This window comes from Eschrichtius robustus, chromosome 6 (assembly GCF_028021215.1).
Source record: "Eschrichtius robustus isolate mEscRob2 chromosome 6, mEscRob2.pri, whole genome shotgun sequence".
NCBI lineage: Eukaryota > Metazoa > Chordata > Mammalia > Artiodactyla > Eschrichtiidae > Eschrichtius > Eschrichtius robustus.
Window position 1 is genome coordinate 98200148 of NC_090829.1, and position 14605 is coordinate 98214752.

General features: G+C 37.2%; 1 protein-coding gene across 1 annotated transcript in view; it reads left to right on the top strand.

Moving 5' to 3' along the window:
- Positions 1-14605, top strand: part of LOC137765934 (target of Nesh-SH3-like) — an 80740-nt gene that overhangs the window by 37519 nt on the left and 28616 nt on the right. The window contains exon 4 of the mRNA XM_068545677.1: positions 2972-3104. Within this exon, the coding sequence (XP_068401778.1) occupies positions 2972-3104 (133 nt within the window). The remainder of the gene's footprint in view (positions 1-2971; positions 3105-14605) is intronic.

Sequence of the window (14605 nt, forward strand, 5' to 3'; positions counted from 1 at the left end):
TGTCCCAATTTCACTGCTAAAATTTCTTCTCAGATCAAATAAGGAAGCCATTGAAATTACGAAGGACTGATAGAACTGTAAATATGCTTTTAACATCTGATGTCACATCTTCCTACTCTAGATAAAGTTGATCATAGTGCTCTTCTTTTCTTTTTCATGTTCTAATGTGAACTGTCCTCAAAATAATTATTTCCTAATCATATTTGTCTTTTACAGTACTCTGGATGCCACACAGAGAAAAGGATCTTTCTTAAAGGGATGAGAAGGGTTGGGGGAGCGTACAGATATTCACATACACTGAGCAAAGGCGCCCTTTGCAGCTCTGTATTCTGTCTCCTAGGTGTATTAGCCATGCCTGGTTACCAGAAATCAGTTGCCACTATCCCCTCCCCTCCTTCTGTTGGTTTCCTTTTCTTTTTAGAGAAGCAATAAATGGTCAAGTATTTTGAGAAATACAGATCCTTTTCCTTGACCTCTTATATTATCCCAAAGTGCAAGGGAAATTTCAATCAGTACTTACAACTTACTAATGGTAGTTGTCCAGGCAGCTTTCCATACACTTGAAAAGAAATGTACTCTCTATGTTTCAAGACTCTATTTCAAAATATTTAACAATAAAGTCAGGAAGCATGAGTATGGTTCTATGGGATTCTGGCTTCATAGTCACTGAACTTTTTCTTAATATTAATATGATTATAAAACAAATATACAAAAAGAAGTAAGGAAGGTCAAGAGAGTGATTACACCTTAATAGCGTTTTATAACTTCGTTTCATTTGGGGGCTTCTGTGACATTGGCCTTAGAGATTATTTTTCACTATGATGACCAACACAGGAAATTGTTTCATCCCGCTCAGGATATAATACCCCACCTTTCCTTTCAGGCAACGGATATGATTTTTGTTTTTATAATCTGCATTTAAGAGTGATGTAATGAGTCATGGATTAGCTTCCATTCATTTTATATTTGTATCTGCCACATAAATTTTAATTATTTAATCATTTTTAAAGTAAGATCCAAACTTAGAGAAAAAGGTACATTTTTCTTTCCCCAAGGAACCTAAGGTTTACATGACTATCAAATAATTATTTCACTAAGTGGCATTATCTTCATACCTTGTGAGCTAAGCCAGTGATATAGTAAAAAGAAAAGTAGATTATAATTCAGGAGACCTGGATTTGAATCAACCTTGCTCTCGTTGTGACCTTGGACAACCTTGAAACTACTCTGGGCCTTGTTTTTCATCTATAAAATGAGACAGTTGTGTTATGTGAGTGAAAATCAACTCAGGGGTGGAAAAAGCCTTATCAGAATTACCTCAGGGCTTTTTCAAACTACCCGTGCCCCCCACCCTTATCTTAGATTCTAATCTGCCCTCCTTGGGGGCCAAACTTGAACCCTTTGAATCATAGATAATGTACTGTTGCAGGTGGGTCTGGACAAATTTTCAGAGAAGTATAGTTGCATGTTTCCAAGTAACTAAACAATAACCATCTTTGAAAATTATTTAAAATATCTTTTAAAAATTCCTCTATGTCACAGTGAAGTAACTTTCCACCACTAGGTTATGTATATTCTTGTTTCAGAGGGCTTTTCCGCTAGAATAACAACTTATACAACTTAAATCTGACAGAAGCAACAGGCATGGCACAATTTTCAAGGGTATTTGGTTCAGATAACCTTAGCTAAGCTCATACAAGGGGTACCCTCCTACCCACCTTATAAAGGTCACAGGCCATTTTGCTGTTTGGCTCCCACTACAGTAGATGAAGATAACAAAATTTCTTTTTATAGCAAATATACATAGTATCATGAAATGAAAAAGGGAAGTAATGGAAATACAAAGCATATATGTTTTACATTAGTGCTGCATAGTTTTATTAGGTCCCATTGGATTTTTAATTAATCCTATTAGATTTTACCCTGATATTTTTTATGAGCCAGTGTTGGTTTCCATGGTTGAAAATCTTCCGTCCTCTTTTTCACTCTCCTCCCATTCCTGCAATTTCAAATATTTTTGAAAAAGCAAATGTCTGCGCCCCCCACCACATACTTGAAAAGAATCTAGAGTGGTTTATCAGCATCACTCTTGGCATTGCCCCAATCCAATTAGTCTTGTCAGAATAACTGTGCTTCCTGTAATATTCCTACTCTCCCAGCAGCATTAAAAATGTGTGCACCTTTTCCATTTAGATACTCACTGTAAAAAAAAAAAAAAAAAAAAAAGACTATTACAATGGTCTCACAAGGGATTTTACACTTCCAAATAGTTTTTTTAAAAAAAGACTATAACCTGCAACCTACATGGTAAGCTTTCTTTTCTAAGGTGTTATTTCACACTAATTCACAGTCCCAGGGGGGGAAAAAGTATAATTTATTTTGTCTGTAAAAGAAAAGTGAGTATATATATATATATATATATATATATATATGCCTATATGTGTATGTGTGTGTGTTTATTTCATTGGTAATAGCCAAGACCTCCATATTCATCCCTGACTCGCAAGAAAATAAAAACTAGGAATGGATATAGTTTATATGTGTATACACACACACACACACACACACGTAAATCTCAAAAGGGTATTTCATTTGATTCCTGCTTAAATTCATGGGCAAACCATTATTAATATTTGTGCACTATATAAAAAGAAAAGGAACTTAATGCTTTCACATTCTTCATCTCTTGCTAAATTGTCTTTGTCTATTTTACCCAAATCATAAAGGACTTCCCTGGTGGTCCAGTGGCTGAGACTCTGCACTCCAGGGGACCCCGGTTCGATCCCTGGTCAGGGAACTAGGTCCCACATGCCACAACTAAGAGTTCGCATGCCTCAACTAAAGATCCCGCGTGCCTCAACTAAGACCCAGCGCGCCAAATAAATAAATAAATAAATATTTTAAAAATTATGAAAAAAAAAGAAAATACACTAAATGTTAACGAGAATTAACCTGTCCGTTACCTCCGCAGGTAAAGCACGATCTCGCAAACCTCTCCAGCTGGTGGTTGGTACTCTGACACCAAGCTCAGTCTTCCTGTCCTGGGGCTTCCTCATCAACCCTCACCATGACTGGACATTGCCAAGTCACTGTCCCAATGACAGGTAGTTCACCATTATGGAAAATTTTGTTTTTCATCTGAAAATTGGCACTTGCTCTCAGTAGTATCTGCATATGCTTTAGAAGAATGTGTAAATGTCAGGAGCATCAGTATTTACAGACCAGCTGTTAGCTGTAGAGCCTGTTCTAGGTGTAAGGGGAATGAAGATACATTAGTCAGGGCCCCTACCCTTCAGGGAGTTATCGTCTATCTCAATAGAAAACACATGCACGTATTTTTTCTTTCTGAAGAAAAAACTAGAAGGGAAAATAAGCCAAATGGCAAGTGGGGTTATCAGTGATAAGTGTAAAAAAAATCAGAGGATGAGGTTGAAAGCACTTGGTAGAGACTGTTAAAAGTTGCAAAGGTTGATCTTTGGTTTGAAAAAGATGGATCTTTGATCTGTCAGTTGACAAAGTGCTAAAACAGTAGTTCTCTCAGTGTGGTCCCTAAACTAAGCAGCATCAGCCTCAATCAACATCACTTGGGAAATTATCAAAAATGGAAATTCTCAGGTCTCCAGACCTACTGAATCAGAAACTCCACCTAAGCTTAGGGATCACTGGCTTAGAAAACTGGAGGGAGGAACACATGGAGAAATGTAGGTCAAGGAAAAGCACAGTTGGAAATGAAGCTACCATCTTCTTTGGCAGAACAAAATAAGAAAAACCTAAGTTTATTTTAAAATTACTGCCATTCATCCATCCAGCACATGTAGTTGGCATTGTCTATGTGCTGGGCACTGTATAAATGCTGAACCATGATTCTAAACTGGGTATAAGATGATATTTGCTTTTCATAAATATTTACTACAGTAGCTTCAAAATTCAAAACTTTGCATCTGACAATCAAAATTTTCAAGCTTCAACCAAGGAGTTTTTATTTTAAAAGATTTTTTTTTAATTTTAAATACTCAAAGTGACTTAAATATTTAAGATTTGTTTCATTACTTTTTTACATAAAAAACTTTGTTATTGAGGAATAATTTAAACCTAGTAAAATGCAGATCTTAGGTGTACAATTTAATCAATTACCAAAAAAAAGGTGTGTAACCATGTACTGTACACCCCATCAAGACATAAAACATCGTCATTACTCCAGAAAGTACTAGAGAGTTGGCCTACTTTAGAATTCCATATAAACAGAATCATAAAGTATGTTCTCTTTTTGTGTCTATCTTATTTATTCAGCATGTTTTTTGAGATTCATTCATGACATTGCAAGTATAAATAGTTCATTCCTTTTTTATTCCTGAGTAGTATTCCATTATGTGAATATTTCAGAATTTATTGATCCATTTTCTTGATGGTGGACACCTGAATTGTGTCTTGTTTTTGGTTATTTTGAATATAAATTTTATAAACATTTTTGTATAAGACTCTTGTAGATATATCTTTTAATTTCTCTTAGATCAATACCTAAAAGTAGAATTGCTATGTCACAGGGAAGATGTATATTTGATTTTTTTTGACCTAATTTTTCCATTTAAATTCCCACAAGGAGTACATGGGAGTTCTGGTTGCTCCACATCCGCACCAGCATTTCGTGTCATCAACATTTTTCATTTTAGCTATTCTAGTGTAGTCATATCTCATTAAAATTTTAATATGTATTTCCCTTGTGCTAAAGATATCGAAAACTTTTTCATGTACTTTTTTGGCCATATATCTATTTTTTGTAGTGCTTTATTTCTTTTTATTTGTCTTAATTGGACAGAAAGGAAAGAGCTTTGAAATGTTTGTAAGTTTCAGAAGTACCTTTCATATGACTTTGATTAAGAAGTCTAAACTAAGAAAGAAAAAAATTAAATTTTCTTTCACATGTCCATAGTTCTGAAGGAAGAAATTCTTGGAAAAAGTATGTAGAAGATATGCCAAAACTAAATTTTTTGAAAAGTAATTTTGAGCTGTTTCAAAGAATCTGAACTATTCCTTATTTCAACCACTACTAAACCCATAACTTACTTTGTTTGGAAATGGACTCTTGAAAGAACTTTCTTTCTTGTGATAACTTCAGTTTCTAACGGGTTCACAGGGTGCCAGTGCTGAGAAAACAAACACTTACGGGTTGCTTTCTTTTTCCTATTTTTAGTCTCTTACTAAGAAAGAAAGAAGGAAAAAAAAAGAAAGGAGGGGAGGGGATGGGCAGGAAGGGTAGAAGAAGGGAAGGAAGGAGACCTGATACTCTTGTAACAAAACGTAGCTGATTTTAATGGTTACTCAACTTGCTTGATAAATCCATGAGGTTCAGTAACTTGCAAATTCCTATAGCAGGATTTGGATACGATTTCCTCCCCTGTCCTCAAGGCTTTCCTTCAATTTCATTTGGTTCTGACCCCTCCATGAAACAACTTATCTGATGATTGATTCTAATTGATAGAGGTTGCCACGGTTTGACAGCACAAGGAGATAATGAATATGAAGAAGGTATAGGAACAGTTGCCCGGATAGAGCTAGAATTTTATCCAAGGCAATTGACTTGAAGGCCCCAAGCTACTCAGACCACGTGTACACCTCACCCTCTCATCCCCTTGCCCATACACCCTGGCTCTGCTCTTCTCATCAAATAGATGGAGTCATGCCCATCAAATCACAATATTTAAAATAAATAATTCTACCTAGAATGAAGTTTTTTAAAAGATTCAATAATAACATGTCAAGATGCTTGCAAGTTTCAAACCTGAGTGAGTGGGAGGATCAAAGTATCCTTGACAGAAATAGGGAATTGTTAGGACATGACTAAAGGCGAAGAATTAAATGGTAATGACAAAGAGAAGCATTTGGAGTACTTGTGAATTTTATTTACCCATGCCTCCTTTCTCCCTAGTTAGAACAGTTAATAAAGAGCTGACATTTGAGAAAAAATAATAGTCCTTATTTAAAAGCTCTGGAAATACTGTACATATTATAAGCACCCAAATAAATCCACCAGAACAACTCAGTTGGTGTACTTAGATGCAGAATTGGAGAAATCCACCCTCATATGATTATGTAGATGGTATTTTTTAGAATTTAGATTAATCCAGTAGGTTAGAGTAAGCAATAATAGTTATAGGGAATGATTCCTCCTTGAAAATTAGAAGATTAGTACAGCTCAAGTTTTCCTTCAGGAGCATATTCTGACAAAACCGTTGGAATCTGAATGCCCTTGGCTTGCCACAGGAACATCAACTGATGTCATTTTAATCCACTTAACTCTAATATTTGGCACTATGTGTAAAGTCTTTGATTTTTTTTAAAACAAAATTGTTTCACATTGGTTTGTATAGCATCATTTAGTAATTTGCATATTACTATGCAAATGCAAGTAATTTATTGGAAAGGTTTCTTTACATTATACTTTGACTTTTGACTTTATATATCAAAGCTCTCGTGTAGTGAGTTTCTAGTGAGAAAACCTCTGTTTTCTGTTTTATTTGTTTTAAGCTTGGAAACATTAATGAGTCACTTTATCTTTGGTTGTGTGTTTCCATTCCTATTTGCATAGGGTCCATATGGTTCTCCCATGTTTTTAGAGCCTTTTCTGAGTTCACATTCTTTGGAGAGTAGATGTACCTAATTTACAGTTTTTATTCTTAATGGGTTTTGAAAGGAAGAATGTACACGTTTGTCCTCAATATATCTAAGGTCAAAAGAAAGCTTTCCAAATTGGCCCAGATGAAGTGTTAAAACCACAATTTACTTCACCATTAATAGCATATTTTTTCCTTCCCATGTTTCCAGCTTGTTAAAGTGTTCAAGATTGCCTTAGTTCTCACTCCTTTGCCAACTTATTAAAGCTTTATGATTCTTTTAGAATTTTCTTTTCACATTTTCTAACACTTTCACATTGTACTTACTTGCTCTTAATGTAGAATGAGGGCCCTCCTTTTTGGCTGGTCCCGGGTTGACTCTTGCCTTTTTCTTTTTTTCTTTATCCCAAGTTGTTAAGAAGTGAATATTTTTGATGTCTGGAAATTCTCACTTGATTGAGCCCAATGCCTTGTTACCCATTTGTCTTGCCATGTAAATTTTAAGCTCTGTGAGGACAGGGACCATGGGTATCTTAACCACCATTGTTTCCTCAGTCCCCGGGCCAGCATCTGGCACATAGTAGGCCTTCAGTAAATTTATACTGAATGAATAAACAGTAAAATGTTAGCATTTTCACTTTTATTCCTTACTGTTACTTCAAACTTAGGACAAAATTGAACTCATACTTTTCTCTTGAAATATCAGTTCCCGTATTACTTTCTGAAGTATCATAATTCTTTCACTCTCCATAATTTGAAACTTCATGAATTTTTAAATACTTCATTTCCTATACGTATTGAGGCTCTGAGTTACATTGGTTTTGCCTCTGAGAAGTACCCATATCAGTATCTTTATCTTCTGCTTCTCCATTTCCATGTCAATGATTCCAATCCAGACACTCCTTACCTTACCCTGCATCCTGGGAATAGCATCCTGGCTACTGACCCTGACTCTTTTTGTATCCCAATTCATCCTGGTTTCTGCAATACTGAAGAAAATTTAGGCTATTCGCCGTCAGCTCACTGCTTCTTCATCCCAGATTTAGTTTTAACTCTCTTCGGTTCTTACCAAGGAACATGTTTCTGACTTCAGCCAATGCTCATCATCTGGTCGCTTCCATATTCTATAAGCCTTTGCTCTTTTACATTTGCCTCTTCACTGATATTGGTGCCCTGCCTCTTGCTTACAAACATGCTCAAGATTTCCCTAGTCCCAAACAACATCTTCTGTTGACTGTGTTATATCTTCTAGGCTACTTTTCAGACTCTTCTCTTAATTCCAAAACTTCTCAGATTAATGTGCTCTCATATTCTTGACTTCTCTACCACACTCACAGTCTTCATTCCCTTTCGCTGGCTTCGGTCCTCTTCTTACCATTCCACTGAAACTTCTCTTGGTGATCATCAATGGTCAATTAATTGCTAGATCCAGTAGAGTTTTCTCAGTTCTTATCCTTTTAAACCTCTTTGTGGGAATTTTGGCCATCCTCCCATTCTTGAATTCTTTCTTCCTTTGAAATCTTTATTTCGATTTTCCTCTTACCCTCTTCCTCTTATATTTTGCTTACTTGTTATCCTGTCTCTCAAATGTGGAATACAGATATATCCTTGGATGTCTCACCTATGTATCCTCCTTATCTCAGCTATAAGCCATGTCTTTATCACCTCTATATAGAACAGTGATTCTCAAACTTTGACGTACTTGCAAATCATGTGGGAGATATTGTTAAAATGTGGGTTCTGATTCCACAGTCCTGAGGAAGAGCCTGAGATTGTGCATTTCTAAAACCTCCTAGGAATTTCTGACGTTGCTGTTCTACAAGGAACAGCAGGAGTGGTATAAGGATGTAAATGACTTCCAATGCTAAACCTCTGACCTTGACCCAATTCCAAAGATCTAAGAGTGTATTTTCAGTTGTATGTGGAATACTTTCATTAGGATGACCAGGTAACAGTGTTCAGCACCTCAAACTCAAACTAAATCAATGTTGTCTATACTACTAAAAAAACCTCCTTTTCCATCTCTTTAACTTCCCTCTTCTCAAGCTTGAAAATTGAGTTTTGATTTTTATTTACACTTCCCTTGGCACCCACATCCCATAAGGAGTCTAGTCTCATCAATTTAACTTTGATCTGTTCCTTTTTTCCCCTTCATTCTATTCCTTCCATGATTCACTCCTTTGTTATCTCATATCTGGACTACAGCAAAGTAAGATTCCTCCCTCCAGTTTTTCTCTGATTCTTCAACTGCTGATAAATCTAACTTCCTTCATTACTGCTCAACTTTATTTATATTTAAATAAATAACTTTATTATTATTTACCTGTTGATTCTGTTGAAGAATCTCCCCCAGGTTCCCACTGGCTGGTAAAAAAATAAAAAGGTCATAGATTCTCTCCAAGAATCTATCTCAAGGAATCTTCGAGTCATACTCCTGACATGGGGTTTAAATCTGGCCTACTCTGCTTTCCCTGGATCTGGGTAGGATTTCCTGCTCTAAATCTACCACTGAGGTGGGATTTACAAGGTAGCCTTTTTACAAATTCAGGCTGCAGGGTGCCATGCCCAGCCACCCTCAGATGCTTTGCTTTTCATCCTGCCTTCTTTAGTCATATGCAAATGTACACCTGCCTCTTTCCCTATTCTGTGAACTCATTTTTTAATTTATGCCCAGCGTCTTACTTGTCTTCCGTCACACATACAACGTAGCATCACACTTTACAACAGTAGTTCTCAACAAATGCATGAATGAATAGGCAAGTGGAATGTCCAAAACTAGCTTTAAAAATCATCTAACTAGTCCATTCAGCCCTTGAACCTCCTCTGAAACATCTCTCAAACAGACGTCCCAGTGAGTATCTCCAGGGATGGTACATAGCATGATTGCTGGGGGTATAAATTCTGGTCAGACTGACCTAAGTTCAGACTTCTGCTCTGTTAGCTGAGTGGCCTTGGACAGGTTACTTAAATGCTTTAAGCCTTGATTTTCTCATCTGTAAAATGGGAGTAATAACAGTAATATCTCATAGTGTTGTCAGAATTAAATGAGATGACACATGTAAAATGTGGCTATGTTCACTGGCATGCAATGAATACTCAAGAAATGATACTGAGGCGTGAGGAGTTTGGGGGCACACGAAAAAGGTCCAGGCAGCCTGTAGGAACAGAGAGCAGCTCCGAGCTCCCAGCCAGCCGGGAAACAGGACCTCGGAGCCATAGCCACAAGAAACTGGATTCTGCCAACAACCTGAATGAGTTTAGAAGCAGGTTCTTCCCAAGAGCCTCCAGTTCCTCAACCAGGGATCAAACCTGCACCCTCGGGACTGAAAGCTTAGAGTCTTAACCACAGGACCATCAGGGAATTCCCCAGAATCCCCCACTTCTTACCGCCTCTGCCACCCTCATCCAAGTCACCATCATCTCAGGTTTATCCACTGAGAGGGACTGCAACATCCCAAAGCAAGGAACCCACTTAGCAACTGGATCTTAGATTCTGAGTGCTAAGAAATCTGGCAGAGACCATCTTCATCAAATTAATCAAGTAAACAAAGTTAACATCACAAGGAATGCAACAAATTGAAATTGTGCACCCCCAATAGGATGCAGCAGGAAGAACACAGCATCATTTGCGTGATATTCCTGCCAAAGTGCATCACTTGAGACCTGTGACTTGAAGCGAGTGACACCTCCAGTCAAATCCTGTGGGACATAATTCATTTTCCATGTGGATAAGAATTATCAAAGCAAAAACTACACTGGACAGAGTTATAGAGCCGTGTGGCTGACAGGGTCTTGGTGCTCTGGCCGAGTGTCAGGCCTGAGCCTCTGAGGTGGGAGAGCCGAGTTCAGGAGATTGGTCCACCAGTGACCTCCTGGCCCCAGGTAATGTCAGTCGGTGAGAACTCTCCCAGAGATCTCCATCTCAACGCTAAGACCTAGCTCCATTCAACGACCAGCAAGCTCCAGTGCTGGACAACCCATGCCAAACAACTAGCAAGACAGAAACACAACTCCACCCATTAGCAGAGAGCCTGCCTAAAATCATAATAAGTTCACAGACACTGCAAAACACACAACCAGACATGGTCCTGCCCACCAGAAAGATAAGATCCAGCCTCATCCACCAGAACACAGGCACCAGTCCCCTCCACCAGGAAGCCTACACAACCCACTGAACTAACCTGACCCACTGGGGGTAGACACCAAAAACAATGGGAACTACGAACCTGCAGCCTGTGAAAAGGAGACCTCAAGTGCAATAAGTTAAGCAAAATGAGAAGACAGAGAAACACACAGCAGATGAAGGAGCAAGGTAAAAACCCCCCAGACCAAACAAATGAAGAGGAAATAGGCAGTCTACCTGAAAAAGAATTCAGAGTAATGATAGTAAAAATGATCCAAAATCTTGGAAATAGAATGCAGAAAATACAAGAAACGTTTAACAAGGACCTAGAAGAACTAAAGAGTAAACAAACAATGATGAACAACACAATAAATGAAATTAAAAATTCTCTAGGAGGAATCAATAGCAGAATAACTGAGGCAGAAGAACGGATAAGTGATCTGGAAGATAAAATGGTGGAAATAACTACTGCAGGGCAGAATAAAGAAAAAAGAATGCAAAGACATGAGGACAGTCTCAGAGACCTCTGGGACAACATTAAATGCACCAACATTCGAATTGTAGGGGTCCCAGAAGAAAAAGAGAAAGAGAAAGGGACTAAGAAGATATTTGAAGAGATTATAGTTGAAAACTTCCCTAATATGGGAAAGGAAATAGTCAGGTCCAGGAAGCACAGAGAGTCCCATACAGGATAAATCCAAGGAGAAACACGCCAAGACACATATTAAACTATCAAAAATTAAATACAAAGAAAAAATATTGAAAGCAGCAAGGGAAAATCAACAATTAACATACAAGGGAATCCCCGTAAGGTTAACAGCTGATCTTTCAGCAGAAACTCTGCAAGGAGAAGGGTGTGGCAGAACATATTTAAAGTGATGAAAGGAAAAAACCTACAAGCAAGATTACTCTACCCAGCAAGGATCTCATTCAGATTTGATGGAGAAATTAAAAACTTTAGAGACAAGCAAAAGTTAAGAGAACTCAGCACCACCAAACCAACTTTACAACAAACCCTAAAGGAACTTCTCTAGGTAGGAAACACAAGAGAAGGAAAAGACCAACAATAACAAACCCAAAACAATTAAGAAAATGCTAATAGGAACATACATATCGATAATTACCTTAAATGTAAACGGATTAAATGCTCCAACCAAAAGACACAGACTGGCTGAATGGATACAAAAACAAGACCTGTATATATGCTGTCTACAAGAGACCCACTTCAGACCTAGGGACACATAAGACTGAAAGTGAGGGGATGGAAAAAGATATTCCATACAAATGCAAATCAAAAGAAAGCTGAGTAACAATTCTCATGTCAGACAAAATAGACTTTAAAATAAAGACTACTACAAGAGACAAAGAAGGACACTACATAATGATCAAAGGATCAATCCAAGAAGAAGATATAACAGTTTTAAATATGTATGCACCCAACATAGGAGCACCTCAATACATAAGGCAATTGCTAACAGCCATAAAAGGGGAAATTGACAATAACACAATCATAGTAGGGGACTTTAACACCCCACTTTCACCAATGGACAGATCATCCAAAATGAAAATAAATAAGGAAACACAAGCTGTAAATGACACATTAAACAAGATGGACTTAACTGATATTTATAGGACATTCCATCCAAAAACCACAGAATACACTTTCTTCTCAAGTGCTCATGGAACCTTCTCCAGGATAGATCATATCTTGGGTCACAAATCAAGCCTTGGTAAATATAAGAAAATTGAAATCGTATCAAGTATCTTTTCTGACCACAATGCTATGAGACTAAATATCAATTACAGGAAAAAATCTGTAAAAAAGTACAAATACACGGAGGCTAAACAATACACTATTAAATAACCAAGAGATCATTGAAAAAATCAAAGAGGAAAGCAAAAGATACCTAGAAACAAATGAGAATGAAAACATGGCGACCCAAAACCTATGGGATGCAGCAAAAGCAGTTCTAAGAGGGAAGTTTATAACAATACAATCCTACCTCAAGAAACAAGAAACATCTCAAATAAACAACCTAACCCTACACCTAAAGCAATCAGAGAAAGAAGAAAAAAATAACCCCAAAGTTACAAGAAGGAAAGAAATCATAAACATCAGATCAGAAATACATGACAAAGAAATGAAGGAAACAATAGCAAAGATCAATAAAACTAAAAGCTGATTCTTTCAGAAGATAAAATTGATAAACCATTAGCCAGACTCATCAAGAAAAAAAGGGAGAAGACTCAAATCAACAGAATTAGAAATGAAAAAGGAGAAGTACCAAGTGACACTGCAGAAATACAAAGGATCATGAGAGATTACTACAAGGAACTATATGCCAATAAAATGGACAACCTGGAAGAAATGGACAAATTCTTAAAAAAGCACACCCTTCCAAGAATGAACCAGGAAGAAATAGAAAATATAAACAGACCAATCACAAGCACTGAAATTAAAGCAGTGATTTAAAATCTTCCAACAAACAAAAGCCCCAGACCAGATGGCTTCACAGGTGAATTCTATCAAACATTTAGAGAAGACCTAACACCTATCCTTCTCAAACTCTCCCAAAATACAGCAGAGGGAGGAATATGTCCAAACTCTTTATACAAGACTACCATCAACCTGATACCAATACCAGACGATGATGTCAGAAAGAAAGAAAACTACAGGCCAATATCACTGATGAACATAGATGCAAAAATCCTCAACAAAATACTAGCAAACAGAATCCAACAGCACATTAAAAGGATCATACAGCATGATCAAGTGGGATTTATCCCAGGAATGCAAGGATTCTTCAATATACGCAAATCAATCAATGTGATAAACCGTAGTAACAAATTGAACAATTAAAACCATATGATCATCTCAATAGATGCAGAAAAAGCTTTCAACAAAATTCAACAGCCATTTATGATAAAAAGCCCTCCAGAAAGTAGGCTTAGAGGGAACTCTCAACATAATAAAGGCCATATATGACAAACCCACAGCCAACATCGTTCTCAGTGGTGAAAATCTGAAACCATTTCCACTCAGAGCAGGAGCAAGACAAGGTTGCCTACTCTCACCATTATTATTCAACATAGTTTTGGAAGTTTTAGCCACAGCAATCAGAGAAGAAAAAGAAACAAAAGGAATCCAAATCAGAAAAGAAGAGGCAAAACTGTCACTGTTTGCAGATGACATGACACTATACATAGAGAATCCTAAAGATGCTACCAGAAAACTACTAGAGCTAATCAATGAATTTGGTAGAGTAGCAGGATACAAAATTAATGCACAGAAATCTCTTGCATTCCTATACAGTAATGATGAAAAATCTGAAAGAGAAGTTAAGGAAACACTCTCATTTACCATTGCAACAAAAAGAATAAAATACCTAGGAATAAGCCTACCTAAGGAGACAAAAGACCTGTATGCAGGAAACTATAAGACACTGATGAAAGAAATTAAAGATGATACAAACAGATGGAGAGATATACCAGATTCTTGCATTGGAAGAATCAACATTGTGAAAATGACTATACTACCCAAAGCAATCTACAGATTCAGTGCAATCCCTATCAAACTACCACTGGCATTTTTCACAGAACTAGAACAAACAATTTAACAATTTGTATGGAAACACAAAAGACCCCGAGTAGCCAAATCAATCTTGAGAAAGAAAAATGGAGCTGGAGGAATCAGGCTCCCAGACTTCAGACTATACTACAAAGCTACAGTAAACAAGACAGGATGGAACTAGCACAAAAACAGAAGTATAGCTCAATGGAACAGGATAGAAAGCCCAGAGATAAACCCACACACATACAGTCACCTTATCTTTGATAAAGGAGGCAAGAATATACAATGGAGAAAAGACAG